Here is a 25,184-nt window from a genome sequence, read left to right on the forward strand (position 1 = left end):
GAATCTTGTGGGTTGGGAGTAAGGAGGGAGATTCCCAGAGATACTGCCTCAAACATAACAAGACAAGCACAACAACTACACCATCAAGTTCTACAGGCCAAGTGTATAGTCCTAGTGTATAATCCTATTGAGGTCCAAATGGGGTTATGGTTATTAAACGCTCAAATAGTTTGCACGTCGTGCAGTTGTCCAAAATTAGTCTTGGGCCGACAGGCGCAATAAAGACATGATTTGTCCATCAAATGTGGTATGTTTAGTGATTCTTTTACCGTATCTTTTTTTTATTGAATGTATAGAAAATGTGTTATTGTAATTTGTTATGAAATTAGCTATAATGATATGACCTCAGATCACACAGCTATAATGAGAATGAACAGTGATACTAAAAGGTGAGTGTATGCCCATATTTGATATACTTTTCTGTTTCTGACACTAAAAATAACATTCTGGTAGACATAATTTTGTCACAAACCTTTATTGGTGGGTGTGTTGTTAGACAGGATGCTGATGACTCAAGCCTGGGTTCATGTGACACAGACCACAGATACACTTGAGCAGTTCCTGCTCAAGTGTATAAAAACCTGGCAGAAAAACAAGAGCAGCAGTAACCTGGAAGACCAAAGCACCATGAGGAATCCCACCCTGTGCGTCCTGCTCTGTCTGGTGATTGCAGCTCATTCCAGTCCAATATCAACAGCTCTCAACAAGCAAGATGAGGACATGGCAGAGGTGCAGTATATGCAGAAAGTTCTGTGAAGGCTGGCAACAGTCAAAAAGCATTGACAGCTCTTGATAGTTGACTATTTTCTGTCTCTTTAACAGCGGTACCTGAAACAATTCTATGACTTGCAAGAGTCAGATACTATAGGTCCTTTGCGCAAAACAAGCCTGCAGAATCTGAAACTACGTGAGATGCAACAGTTTTTTGGACTCCATGTGACGGGAAAGCTGAACCCTGAAACTCTGGAGGTCATGAAAAAGCCTCGCTGTGGAGTTCCTGATGTTGCTGAATATTCCATTTTTGGTCAAGAGCTCAAATGGCACACCAACAAGTTAACATACAGGTGAAATGCATTTGAAAATAGTGTGTACTTGTGTATTAAACAGCACTGAATGTATGGTGACCCTTAATGTATGGATTGTTTTTAGAATTGAAAACTACACACCTGATATGACTGTGGCTGAAGTGGATGATACCATTGAAAGAGCACTACAAGTGTGGGCAAAAGTTACTCCCCTGAGATTCACCCGCATCCACTCGGGCATAGCTGATATCATGGTGTCCTTTGGTGGCGGAGGTAAAACATGTTATTTTATTGTTAGAACATCAATAACACACACACACTAGATTATGTTCTATACCTTTCTGAAAAAGCTCAATTATAGGACATGAACACATTCCAGAGGAAAATGACTTGAATTAACATTAACACACCTACAACTTTGCATAAAATATGTATATAATGTAAAAAAAGTATCAGATAATCAGATTATGCATTGTATATGCTATTGACAAGCCAACATTGTGTAGCATCTTCAACTTGACAGGTGCCTCTCATTTGGTCTTTACACCCTCCCTTCCTTCCTCGATCCTCGTCCTCACTGATTGAGATAAAGAATGACGGGGCGGCAACAATGATAGTCTATCCAGTGTTAGTTTTAGTGGGAACGAGCCTCGAGGACCGAGCATTGAGGATCGAGGAGAGAGTTTGAGAGCCACCCATGCAGGGTCAGCAAAATGTTGATCCTCTGCCTCCTGTTCTGCTTTCAGGTCATGGTGATTACTATCCTTTTGATGGGCCAGGTGGTACTTTAGCTCATGCCTTTGCTCCCTCTGCTGGAATTGGAGGTGACGCACATTTTGATGAGGATGAGAATTTCACTTACCGTTCCTCTCGTGGTAAATTATTTTATACATTTTATAATTTATTGGGCAAATTTGTTTTTACAGCTTTTCATATTTGTTGAACTTAACTTGAGAAACAAAAATGTTTAATGTCCGTTTTAATTATTATTATTTTTTTTAATCATATAGGTTACATATTGTTCTTGGTGGCTGCCCATGAATTTGGACATTCGTTGGGCTTAGGCCATTCACAGGACCTCGGAGCGCTCATGTATCCTATGTACATTGAAAGAGATCCTGACAATTTTGTGTTGTCAGCAGATGATGTCATGGGGATACAGTCTCTTTATGGTAAGAGTTCATTTGAAGCCCTCACAATCTAGCTGGGATTTAGTTTTTTCCCAATCTGGTGTCTTGACACACAAGTGTACTTATAGTCTCTAGTATCTTTTGGGAACAGGCCCAAATCTCAATGTGAACCCTGAAGACCCTCGTCCTAAGCCTCCCACCACACCCAACGCCTGTGATCCTAAGATGGTGCTTGATGCTGTCACAACTTTCCGTGGAGAGATGCTATTCTTCAAGGACAGGTACTGAGATTAACACATAGGGCCTCTCTCATTCGTCTTTTTATCTATCCTCTCCTCCTTCCTCGGTCCTCATTCCCACTGATCTAGATAAAGAATGGGTGGCAACAATGGGATAGTCTATCCAGTGTTCTTTATAGATCAGTGGGAACGAGCATGGAGAACCGAGCAACGAGGATCGAGGAGAGAGGTTGAGAAGAGGCCATAGACTACATCAACCTATCCAATGAGATGTCTATAAACGTAATGGTATGACAACATTAACAGAAGTGTTTATTAACCCTTTTGAAGATTCCTCTGGCGGAGTTATCCACTGAGACCAAATCCTCAACTACACCTAATGAGTAACTACTTCCCGGATGTCCCGGAGAATATTGATGCAGCTTACGAAAACCCAAAATCTCAGACAGTGTTCATTTTCAAAGGTACAAACTACATGCTACAATGCAGTGTCATTAACAGATTCGATTTATACCTCTCTCCAACAAGTGTCGCTTATAGAAACTCTTTACATATCTCCAGGTCAAAAGGTTTGGGCGCTGGATGGACATCATCTTGAAAAGGGATATCCTAAGAGCATAAGCAGCATGGGTTTACCAAACTCTGTGAAGCACATCACCGCTGCACTTCATGATCCTGCCACCAGCAAGACGTTGCTCTTTGTTGACAAGTACTACTACAGGTATAGCAAACTCTTTCTTTTTTTTTTTTAATCCTGTGAGGGAAATTCGCAACGTAGCAATCAAATTTATTCCAAGTAAGAAGTGACTATTACAGTGGTTCTCAAACTGTGATACACAGAGTCTATGTGGTACTCCTGGAGTGTCCAAGATGTTTTTTCATCAAGACAAAATAGTCACTTCCAATTATATAAATATACAGTGTGACAAATTGTTACATTTAAACAAAACAAAACGTGAAACAATAACATAAAATATATTTAAATTGGACTATGCCACTGTAATTTAGAATGTTTCATTTAGTGGTGGTTTGGGGAGGTAATTGTTCTCTGATGTGGTAATCATTGTGAAAGTTTGAGAACCACTGGACTATTAGTTTTGCTGTAGCCTATCCTGACAACTGGTTCTGCTATGCAGCTATGATGAAATTCAGAGGAGAATTGATTATGGATATCCTAAACTGGTGGCAAAGACTTTTCCACGGATGACTGAAAAAGTGACAGCTGCTACCATATTCAAAGGTAGGCCTACAGTACATGTATATGCAAGAATTGGATTTACACAATGGTCTTGCAAGTTACCTGCAAATGTTGATAAGCCTAACATCATAAATTCAGAATTCTTCAACCTTTTAAATATTTTGCAGGTTATGCATACCTCTACAGTGGCCCCAAGATGTATGAATACCACTACAGGACCAAGGCATTGTACCGAAAGCTGAGCACAAACTATTTCCTCCCCTGTTAGGTGTTATGGACACGCTCTTTCAAATTGATTTATGAATGTCAATGGTAACATTCAAACATTCCAAATGGTAAATTATTTGTTGCCTATTATGTTATGTTAATGTTTATTTATTCATGAAATGAATGGCATGCATAATTGTTAACTGAGTGAAAAATTGTTGAAAGCTGTTCAATAAAGATGGACTTCTCGTACACTATCTTCAAACAGCTTCCATTATTAAAGGGGATTAAGTATCATATTAGTGGCTGAATGGGGGAATATCCATGTTATGATCAAAACTTAAGTAGACATGCCTGCAGGCCTTAATTCAAATTGAGGCATGTTTATGGGAGAAAACCTGAAAAACTTGGATTATCTATATACAGTATCTGGACATAGAACACCTCCCTGAGCCTAGCTATATACTCCATGCTTGAAAGCCACTGTATCACGACTGCCAAATAAGTGATGAGCATTAACAAATAAAATGACTACCTATAATAGCACTCACTCACATTATAAAAACACAATTTTAAATAATGAACACTATTTTGTAGAATTTCGCCTTCACTTTAGCATTAAAGAGGGGATTTTTGTAAAAAAAAATTAAAAATCGATTTATAAAAGCGGTAAATATCCCAGTGGTGAATACTTTTTTAGGCACTGTATGGTTATGTTTGCACACAGACTTTGAAGAAACTCAATTTCATTCCACTGTGCACTTCATGTTGTATAGTCTGAATGACACTATCTGAATCGGTAATTGGCATCATTGACTCCAGCAGTACATTTCATTTTTCAAGTTATGACAGGACGACATGCATGCTAAACTTCTCACAGGTTATTTAACTCTGAAACAATTCCATGCACTGTGCCCTGTGTGCTGTTGCCACTTAAGCTACAATTTGACCAAATCTAGCTGTCGTAGTTGATAGTATGACCTAAGTGTAGCACTGATTTGCTATCTAGTTCTTGCTGAAGGTTATGTATCTGTTGTAACACTGTAGTTAGGTTGACATCAGGGAAGTGGATAATTTATTATGCACTGTACATAATAGTAAATAAAAGAGATCAATAAAATCTCTCAGACAGCTGATATGCTGATTAGACAATACATCTTTGCAGAAAGTAAACAAACTTAACAAGACTTTCATTCTAGATTAATACAAATTTAGATCAAAACAAAGATCACATCCAATGTTAACACACCTATAAATAGGACGGAAAGAAATGTATTGAAAGGAATAAATAAATGAATGAACAAAGTATCAAATCAACTCATTTTGCAGTCACTCCATTGTCTCAAAGAAATCACTAAGAAATAGAAAGATACTCCACACAATTCATTTATACTTGTCAGTTATTCATCAAGCTTTTCATTCATATCCATGTCAACTTCATGTTTCAGTGGATAATGGGATGCTTGGGAGGTACGGATAACCAACCAAATATTTATCAAATCACAGATTTGGTATTGCCACACTTGGTACACGGTCTTGTGGAACGCCTTCTATGTGTGTAGCCCTCAAGTGATTGTAAGGAATCTGCGCCGCACAGGCTGCAGGATTCCTTTGACTTGTGGTACCACATGTGTGATCTCAGCTGGGCTTTGCTAATAAATGACTTGTCGCACACATTACAGCCAAAAGGCCTCTCTCCTGTGTGAATACGAACATGGTTCACCATCTGGCTCTGGAAAGGAAAGGTGACTCCACACCACTCGCAGGTCAGTAGCTGCTTCTGTTTGTGAGTAAAACGGTGCCTGATGAAATCCTTTGGTCGGTAAAAAACCTGCCTGCACTCTTGACAAGTCATGGTGGAGGTTGCTGTTACTTTTCTCCTTCTTCGGATATCCTTCACCGGGATTCTCTCAACTTCTTCTGTCTCTGCTGTAATCGTCTCTGTGGTCTCTGCTATGGTTGTTTCTGTGGTCTCTGCTGTGGTTGTTTCTGTGGTCTCTGCTGTGGTTGTCTCTGTGGTCTCTGCAACAGCTGTCTTGATCCACTTTCTTGGTCGTCCAACCTTGTTCTTTCTAGGCATTGATGGATTTGCATTGTGGTGAATGTCAGAGGTTGGACTATGGTGCAACAGACGCGTACCCGACTTTCTTGGTCTACCACCCTTGTTCTTTATAGGCATTGATAAATTTGCATTGTGGTGAATGTCAGAGGTTGGACTATGGTGCAACAGACGCGTACCCGACTTTCTTGGTCTACCACCCTTGTTCTTTATAGGCATTGATAAATTTGCATTGTGGTGAATGTCAGAGGTTGGACTATGGTGCAACAGACGCGTACCCGACTTTCTTGGTCTACCACCCTTGTTCTTTATAGGCATTGATGAATTTGCATTGTGGTGAATGTCAGAGGTTGGACTATGGTGCAACAGACGCGTACCCGACTTTCTTGGTCTACCAACCTTGTTCTTTATAGGCATTGATAAATTTGCATTGTGGTGAATGTCAGAGGTCGGACTATGGCGCAACATACCCGACTCTGCTTCTTCAGTTAATCTGTCCACCTCAGCTGCTTTCAATTCAAATTCCAGCACACCCATTTCACCATTCCCATACTCAACAGGATCCCTCGAGTATTCGCTTGCTGTGTCATCCATCTCTTCCTCAATCAGTGGAGATGTTGTTCGACTGTCATCATTGATCCCTGCAGTACAATCACACGTCATGTGAAGTTCATTTAAACATAACCTTACAGAGGGGAAGCTTACTTTCTCATGTCATGCTTCTAATTAAAATATGTAGGCTAGCTGAAATTAGATGAACAATCCACTGCTCTATGTGACTTGTTTCTGCTACCATAAAAATGAATGGCCAAAGCGTAACGTTAGACTAGGCTTTGGCTTACCTAAGCTCCTTACCTTCAAAATCATATTGTTGTTCATCAGGGAAGTCCCAGTGGGTGACTGTAGTAGAAGTAGATTTCGGCTTCAAATCAGTTTCTTCATTCGACGTTTGGAGATCGCCTGAAAATTCCCCGTAAGACAACACGGAAGGCTTCTCATGCACGATGTTTCCCGCCGTGTCCACATCATCATCTTGCGGTGACAACTTTTTTTTAAGGTGATCGATCTCATTCTGTTTCTTAGAAAGTTCTTCGAGAAACGCAGCAAACGTGTTATCAAACAATCTCATGATTTCAGCAACAGCCTTTTTGGACAAGTCATCCAAAATAAGAGCAACGTGAGACTGTATTGTCGACATCGTTCCACCATATAACTAGATTATGCTGGTTACTTGCTAAAAGGTATGATAACTACTCGGTCCACTTTTCAGCTGTTCAACTACACTGTGTTACAACCATTGCCGCAATAACAACGCTGATCAAACAATAAACACGTTACTCTGAACAGTTTACATGTCTAAGGTTATGCTACATATCTATCGTAGACTCCTCCAGTTCTTACTCTAACCATGGCTGCCTTGATGCAGACCAACACGGATACAATTGTCGCCACCTACAGGCTCGGAGTAAGAAGACAAACATTTAGTGGCTTTTCTCTTTCTTTAATGACAATAACGTCCTCATCTCCTCCAAAAATTAGTCCTCCTCCAGTTTAACAGTGGAAAACTGATACTCGCAACCAGTGCTGGTCATTCATGAAGAGTATCCCTTTAAGTATGAATGGGGAGTAGGCCTATCTACTTTATTTGAGGTTTTATTTGTCTTCCTACTTTCACTTTTACTTCACTAAATTTTTTAAATTAAATGTATGGCCTACTTTTACTTTTACTCCACTATATTTTCATTAGCAGCATTGAGTAGAAAGTAGGCTAAAATAATTTGCAAATGAAAACAAAAGCCAGTTTCATTTCAGTCATTTGTCATTTTATTTGTAAGGGACCATGTACAGTTTTTTAACATAAATGTTTCCATTTGATGCACTGTACCAGAGTTAGCCTTAGGCTAATTTACATCCGTAGTCCCCAAATTACATCCGTAGTCCCCAAATTTCCATTCAGCATGTTAGATTTTGCAACCCCACGATATTCTGACCTGATTTCATGGGGTGCCTCTCATTTGGGCTTACGTCCTCCCTCGCTCCTCGGGCCTTGATCCTCATGATCTACATAAAGAATGATGGGGCGAAAACAATGGGATACTAGTCCATCCAGTGTCAGTTATAGATCAGTGGGCTGGGAACGCCCCTCGAGGATTGAGCATCGAGGATCGAGGAGGCATGTTGACAAGCACCTATAGACACAGCAATGAATGATGACATAATTAGACATAGCAAGCACACCAAGGCCAAGGTAGGCTGGTTGTAAGGAGCTGAATTAAATGAAAATTTGAACCTGATTTTCTTTGCTTGATTTTCATTAATAGCACTTTTTATTATTATAATTGAGAATTATAACCTTTCTAAACAGGTTGGATAAACTCGGCTTATAAAAGGAAGCAATAGGGAAAAATGAATGGCAGCCAAACCTTTGTTCAGGCTACGAAGACATTGTGAAGTGTACTGTAGGCCTATAGGCACCAAGTTGTAAGGTGTTGTATGAACCTATAGCCTATCTAATTAGTTCTGATTGCTTATTTCATTAAAAACATAGAGGGAGGGGTTGCCTAGCCTGGCATAGCCCGTAAGCCTCCTCTCAATTTTCATTACGATATGAGGGTTTGGTATGACCAGGCTACACCCCACCTGGCCTCGAAGGCTTTTACTTGTACTTACTTCTACTTTCAGTATGTTTTATAATGGGCTTGTCACACTGTAGTAGGCTAATAGATAGGCCTACTGGCCTATCTAATAGGCTACTTTTGCTTAAGTCATTTTCTGATCAAATATCTGTAGGCCTACTACTCAAGAGTGGGATTCAGATCATGTATACAACGACTTTAAGTAGGCCTACATTATTGTCATTCACTTCACTTGATTTGGCAGACGTATTTATCCAAAGCGACATACAGTAGGCTACAGCAAATAACATTCATTTTAAAATCTCAGTGTGGAGCCGGCCCCCTGGAGGAGAATAGAGGCATGACCGATGGGAAAACAGGAGGGATTCAGTTTTTTTGTGCTTATCTGAAGCATAGACAAGTAATGCCTTTCTTTTTTCATAAGGAAGATTATTGAGTCAAAACAAAAGACACACACAAACATAGGAGTCATTTAAACAGACCGGCATATGAATTGAACAGTGAAGTAGTTCTTCTGAGCCTCTCTAAAGACTCTACAAACAGATGTCATGCATGTTTGTTTAAGCTAAATAGGGCGTTGATTGTACTTTTAAGCACATCGTTTAAAATAGGCCTATTTAACAGGCCTTATCAAGTGATCAAATGCCGCACGAAGCTACGAAGCTACTCAGCTAGGCTAATATGCGCCCAATGTTAGTTCAAGCCCCATTGTGGAAAACCACGCATATGCCTGACTGAAATCAAGTCTTTATGGCCGTAATTATGATTACTTTATATATACAAAATTCTGTGTCAATTAATTCCACACCATACTAGAATTAATGTTACCACTCAAATACCATACACCATAAGAAATTCGAAATATATTTGTATGCAACCTTATGGCTACCTATTTACGCGACGGTAGGTCATTAAGGACCCGAAAGCGCTCGAGGAAGCCCAGCAATGGAGTCCAGCCGTCGTAGATCAAGACAACGGTCTAGTTCTACGGATAGAGAGCGGAAAAGATCCCACAGTAGATCTAAATCTTCAGATGAAAGGTCGAGAAGAAATCCCGTAGTGGGGAAAGACACCAGAAGACGAGTGCGGTCCAAGAGCGCCAGTTCGCAAAGCAGCAGTGGGTCCGCAGGCCCCTACAGAGGCAGAGGACAGAGAAGTCCAAGCCCAAGAGCTAAAAACAGAAGCAGGTAAGGTTAGCTTTCATTTCTTAGCTATCGAGCTACTGTGTTTGATTCCCTTCTTAGTGTAGTTATTTTCTCCTGGGAATAGTTCAAAGACCGAAAGTTGTGTGTCTTTTCACACTCCTGTCATTTGGGCATTTGAACCAGTGGATCCAGGCGCCAGTTGCATCAAAACACTTTCAGTGTGTCCCCTTACTTCTCCTTGGGATTTATGTGCGTTGTGAGTGTGTTGCACAGAATATCATTCCCATAGTTTGCTAATTCGTCCTTGCTTTTCTTAGGATGCAGAATTTAGTCAAATTTGTTCAAAATAATATCAAGCTGTGTGCACTTATTGTCTGTAAAATCGGATAGCGAATAATATCAGAGCATAACTTAGGCTACTTTAACAAGTTTGACGGGTGACAATAAAATTGAAACTTTTAGCTAATATAAATTTAATCTAACCCCTGTTTTCAATCTTCTCATAGTGCAGAGTCAGATGACCACAGGGGAAAGAACAAAAAGGAGAGGAAGAAAAAGAAGAAGAAGAAGAAGTCTAGCAGAGATGCCCGACGAAGCAGAAGTGTATCTCCATCTGGGTCAGATTCTAGCGTGGACAGACCTCGACACCGTGAAGGAAGTAGTCATGACAAGATGCGCAGGAGGAGTGTCAATAGAGACAGCAGATCTCCTAGCAGGGAGCGACAGTGGGGGAACAGAGACAGACAGAGGAGAAGTCCCGATAGAGACAGCAGATCTCCCAGCAGGGAGCGACAGTGGGGCAACAGAGACAGACAGAGGAGAAGTCCCGATAGAGACAGCAGATCTCCTAGTAGGGAGCGACAGTGGGGGAACCGAGACAGAGAGAGGAGAAGTCCCGATAGAGATAGCAGATCTCCTAGTAGGGAGCGACAGTGGGGGAACCGTGACCGAGAGAGGAGAAGTCCCGACAGAGGAAGAGGGCATAGGAGCGATGACTCTAGTACTAAAGACAAAAGGCAGGAAAGGGGCCGGAAAGGAGATGACAGAAGTCGTGACAGAGAGGATCGTCGGGAACGATCTGCGTCGGGTTCCTCTGTTTCCTCCGATGAATCCAACAGTGGTGGCAAGTCGGAGTCTCAGGCCCAAAGCGCAAAGGAAGAGACCAGAAAACAGAGAGAATTGATGAAAGCTCTTGAAACACCTGAGGAGAAGAGGGCCAGGCGTCTGGCTAAGAAAGAAGCTAAAGAGAGGAAGAAACGCGAGAAGATGGGTTGGAGTGAGGAGTACATGGGCTACACAAATGCTGACAATCCTTTTGGTGACAACAACTTGCTCGGAACTTTCAAATGGCAAAAGGTATTTGATTTCACCTGTAGTTTGTAGATTTAATGGTAATCATATTAAACATTCGGTGAGTCGCATATAAAATCTGATATCTGATATCTCTGCCCTTTGGCATCAATAATCAAAGCCTTTTAGTGCAAAGACTGTACACACAGTTAGTCTAAAACCAACTAAAAGGTTCATAATCCTGCCTGATTATCACATTGGAAATGTCTGAGAATGACTTTGCCATATAGTCATTGTAGCATCAGAATCAGTTTTTAAGAAATTAAGTTTCTTTCTTTATTTCTTCGTTAGGCTTTGGAGTTGAAAGGAATATCGCACTTGAAGGAGAAGGAGCTGAAGGACAGAAACAAACGCATCCAAGAGGACAATCGCAGAGAGCTTCAAAAGGTTTGGGAACTCGATGCAAATGATTCATCTAGTCTAATTAGCATCTTTAGTCTGCATTTATATATGAAGTTAGCCTGGGTTTCCCATACTGCCTTGCGCGGTGATTTCTTTCACGCTGCTAAGGCAGTCTGGAGACTAACGCCCCCATGTTCGCCTGATGTTGGAGGCCAATCACAGAACAGGGGAGAAAGCAAGACCATGAAGAGCTATGCAGAGACGCATTTGATTGACATCCGTGGCGCCCAATGAACGGATCTGGGCATTTTTTCAAATACGAGAAAATGAACGTCTGGTTGCCAGACCACGTCTCATTTGAGAAGTGGGAGGCATTAGCCAGGCTAATATGAAGTGGGAATTTGAACATAATGTAATTTGCAGCAGTTGTTGTGGCTGTATTGTTACTCTTGAATACTGAGGAAGTTACTTTAGAGTGTGCAACCTTGTTGGTGTTTATGATAAGTGCTGTATGCAGTCTGAGGGTCTGAAGGAGTGTGTGTGGCGTGTGTGTGTGTGTGTTGCAGGTGAAGCAGCTGCGTCTGGAGCGTGAGCGTGAGAAGGCCATGCGTGAGCAGGAGCTGGAGATGCTGCAGAGAGAGAAGGAGGCTGAGCACTTCAAAACGTGGGCCGAGCAGGAAGACAACTTCCACCTGCACCAGGCCAAGCTCCGGTAAGCCCCCCCACTGCCCTGGAACCTCACGACACTCCAGTCCAATCAAAATCAATAACTTGCCTGAGACTGACTGGCATACCCATGTTGGGGCATTTATGTGCACGTAGGTCTAAGATCCGCATCCGGGATGGTCGGGCGAAGCCCATTGACTTGCTGGCCAAATACATCAGTGCCGAGGACGACGATCTAGCAGTGGAGATGCACGAGCCGTACACCTTCCTTAATGGCCTCACTGTCACTGACATGGATGACCTATTGGAGGACATTAAGGTGTGTGTGTCTGTACTGTATATATAGCTTATGCTGTTGAGGCCTTCATGAATCAGGTGTCAAGATCAGGAGGTTCTTGGTTTGGCTGTCTTTGTCCTACCCATTTATTTTCCTGTGTTTTATAGAGATGTGCACAGTGGTCTCATGGTTATGTGTAGCAGGAGCTCATGTGAAAAGATGACCAGAATAGAGACATTTTGGGAGTCAAAACATCCAATAGCGATACACCTGCGATTGAATCGAAGTTTGCTTCATTGAGTATTTTAAATAACCTGGTGCAAGGTGATCGCCATCCTACAAGCGTAAGGACTTGATACTAGAACATTATGAAAACCGCATAGCGATACACACACACAGTTATGTGTCCTCTGCTCCTTGTCTTTGCTGACTGCCTCATCTCGAGATTTTCCTGTGTAAGACTGTTGTGTGTTATGTGGGATTTTACAGATTTACATGGAGCTGGAGCAGGGGAAGAATGTGGACTTCTGGAGAGACATGACCACCATCACAGAAGATGAAATCAGCAAACTTCGCAAATTAGAAGCTTCAGGCAAAGGACCTGGTACTGTCAACATGAGCCCATAAAGACTAGCCCATATAATATTCCGAGACATTATACATGGAAAATGTTCTTTATGTAAAAGTGCTTAATGTGCTATTAAACAGATAACATAATTTGCGAAGGATAAAAATATGGTGTGATATTTCGGTACAGGGTTTTGCTTTGTTGTTTCTAAGCCGTTGTGTGTTGTACCCTCCTCCAGGGGACCGGCGCGAAGGCATCAACACGTCAGTCAGCACAGATGTCCAGCTGGTGTTCAGGGGCAAGACTTACAGCCAGCTGCAGGCCCTGCACCTGAACATCGAGACCAAGATCCACGGCGGCGGCTCCAACCTGGACATTGGCTACTGGGAGAGCCTGCTGCAGCAGGTGCGCGTCTACATGGCTCGTGCCAGGTGAGTGACACGCCCTCACACCGGGGATGACCTCATGCTTGGTCTCACAAAGGCCACCTTTTAGCTATAGTCTTAAGCTTAGTCCTATCCGGGTCTATAGGGCATATATATATCTGTTATATCAACTGACAAGTGCAATTGACTAGTATAATATTGTATACCTATAACAGGTACTGGTGTGATGGATGAAGCACAGGCCTGTTTTAGTTTTTTCAATCTTAATTATGTAATAATTTCAGTTAAGTAATTTTAAATTTTACAATTTTTTTAAATTGTTCTCCTCGTAAGAAGATTGATCAGTGAGGTTGGCTAATAACGCATGCCCACAATGCAATGCCAAGTGTCTAAGTCCACGTGTGTGAAGATGGAGGTTTTCTCTGGTGTCTGCAGGCTGAGGGAACGCCATCAGGAGGTGCTGAGGCAGAAGCTGTATAAACTCAAACAGGAGCAGGGAGTGGAGAGTGAGCCGCTCTTCCCCATCATCAAAGAGGAGCCGGAGGATCAAGAGTGAGCTGGCTTCTCTCTCGTTTTGTTTTTCTATCTCTCTCTCTGTCTTTCGTCCTATACCGTTACTAGCGCAAGGACTTGATAACAGAAAATTATGAGAACCGCATAACGATACACACTCACAGTTATGTGTCTTATGTTGCTTGTCTTTGCTGACTGCCTCATCTTGAAATTTTCTTGTGTAAGACATTTTCTTGTGTGTTGGGTTCCCAGAATGCAAGAGGATCAGCCAGCGGCATCAGCCGAGGCGGGGCCGTCCCGCAGCCCCGACGACGACCAAGAGGGGGACAAGGGAGCGCCGCGGAGCGAGAAGGAGGGCGAGGACGGGCCGTCCACGTCGAAGGAGGGGGGCGAGGGAGAGGGCGAAGGGGAGGGAGAGGAGGGCGGAGTGACTGAGTCGGTGCTCACGGAGGACGACCTCATCCAGCAGAGCCAGGCGGAGTACGACTCGGGCCGCTACAGCCCGACAATGCTGCAGAGCAACGAGCTGCCGCTGGACGCTCACGTCATCGAGCTGGACGAGGACCTGCACCGCCTCCATCTCGCCCGCCGCCAGCTGCAGGTCACAGGTGGGTGTACCTGTGCAGCTCACATGCTCACGCTCATTCATACATACATCGGACCTACAGTATACAGTATATATCATACATATAACATACTCAGGTGGTTGGTTCTTTGGGTCCTTTTTTTATTGTGACTTAATTAAGTCATGGCTCAACAGTGTGTCATACCCCAAGGGCGAGGTCAGCTGAGCTTTATTATCACACAAGGGGAAATTCATATATATATATATATATATATATACACACACACACATATCTAAACATATGTTTACCGGTATTGTACTCTGCAAATTCAAGCATTAAAGGAATGGTTTCATGTTAACACAACTCGGGGTCTATTTTTGGAGGATAAGCTGAAGCAAAATTACTTTAATTGGAGGAGTTTTGAGATAAACTGTTGTTTGCATTAGCAACGAAATGACTTATAGCTCGTTATCATCCATAAATACATCCCAAGTACATTCCTAATACATTCCTTTAACAATGACAACAGCTTGCTCATCAGTTAACCTGTACATCCCTGTGTCTATTGTGACCTGATTGTTTCTCCTGTGTGTGTCTTGTGTCAGGTGATGCCAGCGAGAGTGCTGAGGATGCGTTCGTGCGGCGCGCTAAAGAGGGCATGGGTGCGGACGAGGCCCAGTTCAGCGTGGAGCTGCCGCTCACGGGCAAGATGTACCTCTGGGCAGACAAGTACCGGCCGCGCAAACCGCGCTTCTTCAACCGTGTGCACACCGGCTTCGAGTGGAACAAATACAACCAGACCCATTACGACTTCGACAACCCGCCGCCCAAGATTGTGCAGGGCTACAAGTTCAACATCTTCTACCCGGACCTCATCGACAAGCGCTCCACGCCGCAGTACTTCCTGGAGCCCAGCCCCGACAACAAGGACTTTGGCATCCTCCGTTTCCACGCTGGACCCCCGTATGAGGACATCGCCTTCAAGATCGTCAACCGTGAGTGGGAGTACTCGCATCGCCACGGTTTCCGTTGCCAGTTTGCCAACGGCATATTCCAGCTGTGGTTCCACTTCAAAAGGTACCGTTACAGGAGATAGATCATGTGGACCACGAGACTGTATTTCATGTTGGACCAGCACCAGTGTATTTGGACCGGTAATAAACTCAAGGCTGGTTCTGTTCGTGACTCAGTCCTTCCATGTGATAGGAAGTGTGTATCTGAAGGGACAGAGGTTGCAGAACCTTAGAATGTTCAGCGTAGTAGTTCTGTTTTGTTCAGATGTCCTCATTTGGAAAATATGGCTTTGATCAGCAGTCAACCTCTCGGGTGGCTTTGAAATTCTAAAACTGGCCTCTGCTCCGATGCAACGCAGTGCTCTGCAGCACACTGTACCTGCTACCTTTCCAGCTGCATCCTCGTCACTGCCCAAATATTAGTCCCAATTCATGATTAAAGTAAAGCATTATGGCGACGCCAAGAGGGGGTGCGTTTCCCTATATCTCTAGTGTCCCATATCGCACTCATTTCCTCCACATTGTAATACTTATGTTTTCTAAATTTGTAATTAAAGATTCCACCTGTAAATCTGTTCTAGGCCTGTCTTTATTTGTGTTGCGCACACAACCAGTTCTGCAGATTTTGGTCATACATCTCTTATGTTGAGGTTGAAGCCTTTTGAAATAAGACACAAAACAAAATGTTTGGTGCTGACACTTGGAATTTATAGATTTTTGTAGCTTTATATTTTACAAAATTAGAGTGACAAGTTGAGACAAATGATTCAAATAATTTAAGTCTTGTTTAACCATTCACAGCATTGACTTGGAATTCACCACCACAATCAGCCTACCTTGTAACAAAACATATCTATTACCAGAAAGAATGAAACATTCCATTAACAAATACAATGATTATATATCGCTTACCCACTGAAAATTGATTCAAACAGAAAATACAGAAGTCAGTGATTTTATACCATTCAAAGATAATGTCCATGGTGAAATTGAATAGGGTTTTTTTTTTCAATGTGAAAGTTCCTTAACAAGACATTTCTGAACATATGCACACCCTCATCTAATCTAGCAAAAATAATGTACAATCTATAAAAAGTAATGTACAATAAAGTAGAAAAAGTACAAAAATTTCAAAATGCCCCTGTTTGTTGGACCTTGAAAAAAATGTATACAAATGTATCTGGGATGAGTGAATGACCCTGGAGCTTAAATAACAGACTCCTCCTCGGGGGCGTGGCCATCCATTGGGATAGCGTTCTCCTGGTTGGCGTGATTGTTGTTACTGTTACCCGCCGGGGCTGAAGTCTTCTCCTCGGTGTGCTGCAATGGCTGCTGTGCGCCGGGCGCTTCGCCTGGGCTGCCGTCTGTGTGAGTCTGTCCTCGGCCCAGCTTACAGGGCAGTGTTAAATGGCCTTTGTAGAAATTCCATCCAACTAGTAAAGCCAGCGTGACCGACAGTAAGACCACCAAGATCTGCAGGCCGACCAGCCGCTGGTGGCTGGACCGGGCCTGAGGGGAGGTGGGGAGCACCCATCGTCCGTCCCCATTGGTCCTCAGGGCGAGCTGGTACTTGGCCTTCTGCCTGCGGTACTTGCGCCCGTGGGAACGCTCCACTGACCAGCAGGAGTAGACGGCTGCGTCGGCCGCGCTGGCGTTCAGGATCATCAGGCTGTCGTTGTGGAAGTGGTGCTTGTCGGAGAGCACCAGGGCGGCCTCGCCCACAAACCACTCCTGCCGTGCCAGGTTAGAGATGGGCTCACACTCCAGCTTCACGTTGTTGCCTGGCACAAAAGTGCGGTTCACCAGCTTGGCCGTCTCTGTGAAAGGACAGGTAGGAAGAGTGAGCCAGGTCGGGGTTCTCCATGATGCATCATTACTGAAGTCTAGAACAGGCATCTTTCCCTCCTTCAGTTGCAAAGGTGAAAGGCCACAATACATAATGGCTTTCAGAAAATGGAGTACAAACCAGCTCGTCCACTAGCATCTTGTCTAAATGGACACAGACCCGAGACACTGGTCCAAAACAAGACATTTCACATGTTCTGGTCTATCTAGCTGACAAGCTTTTACACTCACATCACTGTTGGAAAACCATTCCCACAAAGGTATTGATGTCAATCACACTTTAAGTTACTTTGAACCTGTTACATTTATCAGTGTTTGTTTAGTCTAGTTAGTTTGTTTTTCATTGAGCTTAATTGCTGGTAATGAAGATTAATGACAGACTGAGTAAACTACCTGGAGGGGGGCAGCCAGAGGTGTCTCCATTTTGCAGGTTCTGAATCAGCTTACTGAGGGACAGAATCAGAGAAGGAGAATGAGCTTGATTAAATGCAGCGTGAGGAAGCAGTATGCAACAGACTCTTGACAGAGGGTGCCTCTCAACATCTCTCCTCGATCCTCAGTCCTCCAGGCTCGTTCCCTGATCTATAACCAAGACTGGATAGACTATACCATTGTTGCTGCCCCGTCATTCTTTATGTAGATCAGTGAGAGCGAGGACCGAGGAAGGAAGGGAGGATGTATAAAAGACGAATGAGAGGCACCCAAAATGTTTCTTGTGTGGCTGCTGACAGCTGGTACCTGTCTGCTGGAGCAGGCGATGGGATGGTGGCGCACTGGGCAGCGGTGAGGTCCCATGCGCAGTAGGGGTCCCGGGCGAGGACGCAGTCCCCACAGGACTTGTAGCGCCCGCAGGAGCTCAAGGGCATCTGCACCACGCCTACCTCAGAGCCCGCAAACAGGTGGCCCTGAGCATGCCGTTGAAATCAGAGTTACTGTTACGGTTCATCACGCATCCAAAAACATCGGATCATAATCATACAAATAATAGCAAATAAGTGTTTTTTTTTTAAAAAAAAATGAATTTTAGGAATTCGTCACCCAAATTAAGAAACAGTGCACGCATGGATACTGTATACTTGATTATGATGTACGGCAGTAGCCATGCAGTACCTTGCTGTTGGAGAGACGGAGGATCTTGATGGCCTCTGAGGACTGGAAGAGCTGCAACTCCTCGATGATGAACGTCTCTCCAGTGTTGTCCTCAGCATAGTTAACAGCCTTGAGCACCGAGCCGGTCTCTGTAAGGTCACATTTCTTATTAGCAAGGTGGTGTAGTAGAAACAATTAACATTTATATTTGATTTAAAAAAAAAAAGGAAAATATAAAAATATTATTATCATAGGTTAACATATGCACACAGTGGTATCATAAATGCAATTTACATAAATCTCCACACATACTGTATCACATTGACACCCAATACACAAGGCATTAATGTAAATATGACTTTCAAACTTCTAATCAGAAAAAGTGTATGTGGATATCTATATTACCTGTGCCAATAAACATGACATGGTAAGTAGCTCTATCCAAAGCCACTACACTGGCTACCACAATGCGAGTGAATGCGGCTCCTTTCTTGACCAGCAGTGGGCGGTTGTTTATCGGCCCAATCTCCTGGTCCATCAGCGGACGGTCTCGAATGAACTGCAGGGTCTTGTCTGGCAGCTCCAGAGAGCTAGTGATGCCCTGCTCACGTGCCGCATTGTCGATACACTGCAACCATCCACATGAATACAGTCAAATATATTGACAATACATCAGGGAAATACCTTTTCAGGAGTAGAGCAAACTCATCATTCAAGTCGAATCTATTGGTCAGCCTTTTATTGAGCATAACAATGTGTTATCATTCAGGGTGGCAATTTTGCCATAAAAGAAAATTTAGTGCATCCTATAGGCCTAAAACAGAAGGACAAGGATGGATGGGTAATGAAATGGCAACGTATCAGGCAAGGCTCACCGCTCCTGGACGAGGGGTGGGAAGATCTCCGCTGAACATCACCCACTTCACAAAAGAGGTTTCCACGGTAACAGGCGTTTTGAACTTTCCCTCAGTAAACACGTGTTGTATATCACGCATGCTGTAGGCACACACAGCCGAGTAGTCCGAAGAGTCCCTGCCAAAACAAAAACAATTCATTTGTCTTCACCACCGAAACCACTTAACACTTCTCCAGCTCTGTTTCAACAGTGTGAGGGACTGTCCACAAGACTGCTTATAAAGTGGCCCTCCATCAAACTGATGGGAGTATGTTAAGGTTAGTGGTAGACATGGGGAGGCCTGCAATTCAGTGAACTGACGATGGCTATTATTTGTTACTCAGATGTGTAACAGTGACAAACAGAAACGCAGTGTTTCGAACAGTTCACATACATCTGAGGGGTGAAGACAGCGTAGAATACACATGTGGTCAAGCCAGCGGGACACACGCGGAACACATCCTGCACTAAGTAAGGCAGCTGGGACTCCAGGACAGGGCATTCCAGACGTGCTTTTACAAAAGATGTCCATTTCCTCTGAAGGGTTCTTTGTCCACCCATGTCTCCCTGCGGGAAAGAGAGGAAACAGGTCTGTTTGTCTGTATGTCAGGCCAAACTGCAAAAACTTTTGTTTTGAATTGAACTGACTTGTCATTAGTACAATTGACTGGAACTGTACATACTATTCTAATCTGATACATTTGTTTGGTCAAATTCAGTAAATTACTCCGTGTCGTCATCTAGCTGTTAAGTCTGTGTGTACACTCAAAAAATACTAATCTTCATCTTCATATGAAACGGAAACAAACAAAGTGGCTCAGACAAAAACACACTATCCAGCCAATCAACATGTTGCTGCAGGAGCAAAAAAGGTAATTAGATTCTTTCACTCAAATGTCAACCTCTTGCCAGAATCACAGACTGCACACTTTGTTATTTCAAGGGTAACAGCGTAACGGTGCAATCTATGTGGAAACATGTGTAACAAGGAACTGTTTAACCACAATCTGTCAAGTTATAGCTTACAGCTTGTGCATGGAAGTACCTTGCAGACCCTTGCTACCCGAGACACAGCCAGCTTATGGTAGAAGTCATACTCCACGGCGGTCTCACTGAAGAACAGATAGACCTTGTCATCGTCTCCATCAGGGCTATTCTCACCCTCGGGGATGTGGTCCATGTATATGAAGTTAGGCTCTGCAAACAGGAGAAGCTTGCAGTTAAGTCTGTGGTCATACATTTACCAGTAGTTGTATTCCTGTCAGTTCTTGGGTATTTATAAAGAACTGGGTCTGACAGAGCTGTAATGAAACTTTGTGGCTAAAAAAACAGAACATAAAACAATGTCCTTATCAGGGCCTCTCCTCAAAATAATTGGTTGAATATCCACTCTCCTCTCTTATTTGTTGCTGTTTGAGTACATTCTCATTGATATTGGGCATATGTTCCAATCATCAGTAAAAGATCATGGCCATAGAATCAGATCGCATGGAATGCCTACGTACAGTATGTGGTTGTGTAGCATCACTGCTCAAAAATCTATCCCATGTATCCTTCATCATCCTTAAATTCTTTGCTCCCCTTCTCTGAATCTCGAGTTTTGAAATATCCTCATACAGTGTCCAATCTGGGGAGAGTTACACTAATGAAGTGATATTTGTGAGGGAACATCATGCTTCATCTCACCATTGAGCCAGGAGCTCTTGAAGTCGGTGCGGATTTGGTCTTCAGAACTCCGCAACACCACAGGCTCGGAGCCCAGGAAGTTCATGGAGGTGGCTGAGTACAGCTCTTTCTCTGACAGACCAGAGAGAGATAGACAGATAGATAGATAGATAGATAGATAGAGAGAGAGAGAGATAGAGAGATAGATAGATAGATAGAGAGAGAGATAGATAGATAGATAGATAGATAGATAGATAGAACGATGGATAGAGAGAGAGAGAAGAGACTGGTGGTTTTATGGTGGAGGTCTTACAGTACATTTCTTGAGAGATATTTCAGTGCGTTTGTGGATGAGGAGGCCATCTCCCATCTGTACTCACCAACCCACGCTGAGGCGTACCTCTGGAAGGGATCAAAGGGGCATTTCCCTTTCCCATCCTCTTGGCTATTCTGCAGAAGCAACTGCCCATCTGTGTAGTTCTGGAATAAAGAATCAAATGGCAGTGGAAACATTGGCCTGCATGTGAAACACATTTCAGGAGGACCCAGAGGCAGCTTTATGTCTACGGCATGCGTCCCAGATTCCAGGGGGAGACCAGTGGGTGCACTGTCAAAACCATGTGCTCTCAGTTACAGAAACAGAAGAAAATATCCAAACGAACCATTTTATGAAATGTTGTCCCTCTCCCCTTTCACATGTGAGATGTTACAGGAAGCGAGAGGCTGCTTTGTATGTGCTGACAATAGCGATGACAGCTGTGTTACCTCCGAAGTGAGAACCAGACTGAGCATCATCAGTCTAACTCTCACATCCCCATTTCTTGTGTGTGTGAACTCACCATGTAGTCACACATGGGATGGAAGGCATTGGTTCCACACACATACATCCTGCCGTCGTCTGTCCCATGCAGAATGCGGATGTAATTCTGGCAGTCTATCTGGTGAAGACAATGCAGATAATACAGTCATACACTAGGCACTTGCCTTTTCCAGAAAGACTCTCCTTTTTCTTAGAATTTTGTCACAGCAGCCGCCACACTTACTTCGGAGTCCTTTCCTTTGTATGTGCATTCCTCCTGCTGCTTCTCAGTCACATCCCACTTCACCTGCGCAGTGACCACAAAAGATGCTCTAGAACTGTTACATCATAACCACAGCCTAGATTCAGCTACAATTCCCTCATACATTCAGAGGTGTTTAACAAAATATATACATATCAAATAATACCGTCAGATAAATTACTTTTTGCGGCATTATCTCAAATATTACCATGTAAGGTAATACATCTCCATCCGAGCCAACTAAACCACTTCAGCCAACTAAAGGCAAAGCAATGTCATAGGTGTCATAGGCAAGAAGACCCACACATGCTCAGGCAAACTATAGGTGATCAAAACATAGAGACCCATTCTTTTTTTTGTCTTTAGTCAGCGTTGATGTGGTATAGTTCAGATGGTCTTACTGAGGCCTTCTTGTTGTTGATGTTGTTAATGTCTAGGGCGAAAATGGCTCCTCTGGTTCCCAGAATGATCAGACCCAGGTCCTCTCTGAGGGCCATTGTGGTATAGTTCCACACGTCATTCTCCCTGAACAGTTTCCCATCGACACCTTTGCACACACACACACAAAAAAAACATGTCATTGCTGATTTACTTGCTCAGGATATGGCAGCTGAAGCCATCTGAAACATATCCACAAACTGGTTGTACAGCAGCCTCAATAACAGCTAATGTCCATGGAGCACTTGAAACCAGTTTGGGAAAGTGTGAGAAACTACAAAACGCACACCAGAAACTCAATTCAGCACTTACTGTGGTAGGGGACGGTCTTTCGGGGTGTACAGTCCAAGGGCCAGTCTTGGCTGGACGTCGGAGCTGAACAGAGGAGGTAGAGGACACACAGAACGGGCAGGACGTACATGGCTTGGCAGCATCAGCGGGTCCGGCGGGACAAAGGCACAGTGAAGGTCCTGGGAGCCGTCTGCACGCTGTGGCTCGGGATAAAGCAGTGATTCAGGGCACGACGCAGGCAGTCGACTCCTCCACTACAGCCGCTCAGAAGACAAGCCATGGTAAAATATACAGCTGAGAGGAGAGAGACACGGCTTCAAAGGCCCGGGACCTGTGTAAGCCCATCTGAGAGAAAGAGACGGAGAGAGAGAGGGAGAGTCGGAGAAAAGGCAATGAAAGGACGCTGAAGGAGTCTCGGTCCTAACAGCAGTATATCTGTCAGCGCTATAGAGATGTAAATGAGGGGTCAGAGAGCTGTTCGTGGGGTGCGAGGAGGACTTTGATTTCAGCCTGCCAGGCACCTCGGTATGTGAGGAAGCTGCTCAAAGGAGAGCCTCTTGAGCAATCCGTGAGCTGCAAACAACACACTTCAAAACACAAGTAAAGAATCCTCGCTCCGTCACTGGAGGTGGACATGAAGAGCATTTCATGATTGGTAAATGATGCGCCGGTTGACACTGCGTAAGGTGGTTACACGTTGCCAGATAACTTTAGTTAATTTGCACAAAGGTGTGCATGTGCATTGCACCTTCTCTGTCTCACAGGAGACAAATCCCCCCCAACACCTGCTGAGACTGTAAGCCACAGAAACAGTGCTCTCCATTCATTCAGAAACATCAACACATACACTACTCTCCTGCATGAAAACTGTGAGAAACATCAGCAATACAAGCATCAATTTGTGATATTTGCCCTTTTAAACTATTATTATTCACATGCAGGCCATTATTTTCCCCAGATGGAGTCCAACTCTGTTGATGTGCCTGTCACTGCTAAATAGTGTGAGACATTTATCATGATAAAACAATATTTAAAAAAAGACATAGAGATCTGCGCTTTTAGCAGTGGTGGTTAATGCAATGAAACAGGATATGAGGAACTCACATTCTGTTCGGTTATACTTCTAACCACTACGGAAACAATACGGAACTGCAACTTACTCCACTACACAGAGGAGCTAATCGGGTCTTAAACAGATACTTCTTTTGGAGATGTCTTGTCAATGTATATGATTCTTTTTTACATTTCAATGGTGGTGTGACTTTCTAGTTGGACATCTGGGATTCTCTGCCCCTCTGCCAAGCGCTACAGCTGCTTTTCAGGCCCTCATTACTCTGTAGAGTGCGTCCAGCCTCTTCCTCGGCCTGGATCCACATCCCCGCAGAGCTGCATAGCAGAAATGAGCTCCATCATGTCCAAGAATGCAGGCTGCGCCCCTGACATGATAACTTGCCTCACTCACATCTCTCTTGCCTTGGGCTAAGAGGGGCCACACTCACACAAGTTCACTAACAGCAGCCCAGGTTTTAGAAATGGCATATAGTGATTGCCACATACTTGACACACCTGGAAAGGAGGCAAGTGTTGTGCAGGTTCATTGCCAAGATGGTGTACTTAAGGAAAAATAGGCTACAACAAGCCTTATGCCCAGTCCCCAGTCCTGTTTATGTTTAAAGACAACTACTTAAAAAGTATTTGTTTCCCAAGAAAAGAAGAATTATAACTGTTGTTCATCTTAAAGTATCCGTTAAACTGAAGTGGTTGTGTCTTCTGATATCCATTCAGTAATTCAGTCCAGTAAATGTTATTTAACCAAATGTGCATTCTTTGTAAAGAATTTGGTTATAGTGGCGTGACTTCCGTGACTTCAAACGCCGGAAGTAGACACACCTTGACATAAGAACCTTCCACTAATCTGTGTGTACAGGTGTAAAATAAGCATACAATGAAATAACATGTAACTACTAAAAAAATGGACACTGTGATAGAGGAAAACAAAATGTACTAACCTCTCCATTCTTTATCATCTGTTCAGAGTAAACGTAGAATCAGGTTAGTCCGGCTGTCAAAAAATGTGCTTCAAAACAAATGGTCCAACCTCCCACTTCTGCTGGCTTTGCAAGAAATCTTGCAATCATTAGTGAAGGAACGCCCCTCTGCTGAGAGTGCCTGTGCCTGTGCTGTGTCTGTGTGCTTGGGCTCTGAGTGGAGTGGAGGGAAGCACGAGAGGAGGGGCCACTCAGCCTTTCAACATTCACCAGCGCCTGCAACAACCAGAAAACATGCAGAGACAGGCTCCCGGACAAGTCACTACACAGTTGTCTGCTTGTGTGTGTGTATGTATGTGGTTGTGTGGTTGTGTAGTTGGGGTGTGTGCGCGTGTGTGTGCGTGTGTGCGTGCGTGCGTGCGTGTGTGTGGGGTGGGGGGGGGGGGGGGGGTTGTCACCTCATGAGAAGGACGCGGAAACAAAAAAGCAAAGAGGGAGCGCGTACCTACATGGGTGTGTTTATGGCAGTATTGTTGAGTGAAAGAGTTAAGAGTATAAAGAGTGGATAGAGAGAGAGAAAGACAGAAAGGAA

At 43.6% G+C, this 25,184-nt stretch overlaps 4 protein-coding genes across 4 annotated transcripts; 2 read left to right on the forward strand and 2 right to left on the reverse strand.

The window, feature by feature from the left end:
- The first annotated feature begins 343 nt into the window (after positions 1–343).
- On the forward strand, positions 344–3,875 carry LOC134068418 (collagenase 3-like). Its single transcript, XM_062524022.1, has 11 exons — positions 344–389; positions 497–729; positions 823–1,064; positions 1,150–1,298; positions 1,772–1,900; positions 2,036–2,197; positions 2,307–2,436; positions 2,725–2,858; positions 2,956–3,115; positions 3,531–3,634; positions 3,760–3,875. Exons 2-11 carry the CDS (start codon positions 502–504, stop codon positions 3,858–3,860), a joined length of 1,539 nt encoding a protein of 512 aa, XP_062380006.1. The 5' UTR covers positions 344–389; positions 497–501; the 3' UTR covers positions 3,861–3,875.
- A 982-nt stretch (positions 3,876–4,857) lies between these two features.
- LOC134068409 (zinc finger protein 629-like) lies at positions 4,858–7,251 on the reverse strand. The gene is made up of 2 exons (XM_062524009.1): positions 6,714–7,251; positions 4,858–6,499 (listed from the first exon to the last, which is right to left on the reverse strand). The coding sequence occupies exons 1-2, from the start codon at positions 7,054–7,056 to the stop codon at positions 5,295–5,297; spliced, it is 1,548 nt and encodes a 515-aa protein (XP_062379993.1). The 5' UTR covers positions 7,057–7,251; the 3' UTR covers positions 4,858–5,294.
- Positions 7,252–9,420: 2,169 nt separating this feature from the next.
- cactin lies at positions 9,421–15,896 on the forward strand. Its single transcript, XM_062524058.1, has 10 exons — positions 9,421–9,681; positions 10,146–10,995; positions 11,281–11,376; positions 11,898–12,043; positions 12,154–12,316; positions 12,764–12,878; positions 13,081–13,273; positions 13,664–13,780; positions 13,994–14,349; positions 14,913–15,896. Exons 1-10 carry the CDS (start codon positions 9,440–9,442, stop codon positions 15,401–15,403), a joined length of 2,769 nt encoding a protein of 922 aa, XP_062380042.1. The 5' UTR covers positions 9,421–9,439; the 3' UTR covers positions 15,404–15,896.
- Positions 15,897–16,006: 110 nt separating this feature from the next.
- sema4e (semaphorin 4e) lies at positions 16,007–24,749 on the reverse strand. Its single transcript, XM_062524071.1, has 15 exons — positions 24,614–24,749; positions 22,626–22,949; positions 22,277–22,422; positions 21,858–21,920; positions 21,654–21,752; positions 21,195–21,294; positions 20,836–20,946; positions 20,195–20,346; positions 19,544–19,716; positions 19,130–19,286; positions 18,660–18,882; positions 18,276–18,403; positions 17,904–18,070; positions 17,559–17,611; positions 16,007–17,137 (listed from the first exon to the last, which is right to left on the reverse strand). The coding sequence occupies exons 2-15, from the start codon at positions 22,732–22,734 to the stop codon at positions 16,527–16,529; spliced, it is 2,292 nt and encodes a 763-aa protein (XP_062380055.1). The 5' UTR covers positions 22,735–22,949; positions 24,614–24,749; the 3' UTR covers positions 16,007–16,526.
- Between the last annotated feature and the right edge of the window lie 435 nt (positions 24,750–25,184).

Source organism: Sardina pilchardus, chromosome 2, assembly GCF_963854185.1.
Source record: "Sardina pilchardus chromosome 2, fSarPil1.1, whole genome shotgun sequence".
In the NCBI taxonomy this organism is placed as follows: Eukaryota; Metazoa; Chordata; class Actinopteri; order Clupeiformes; family Clupeidae; genus Sardina; species Sardina pilchardus.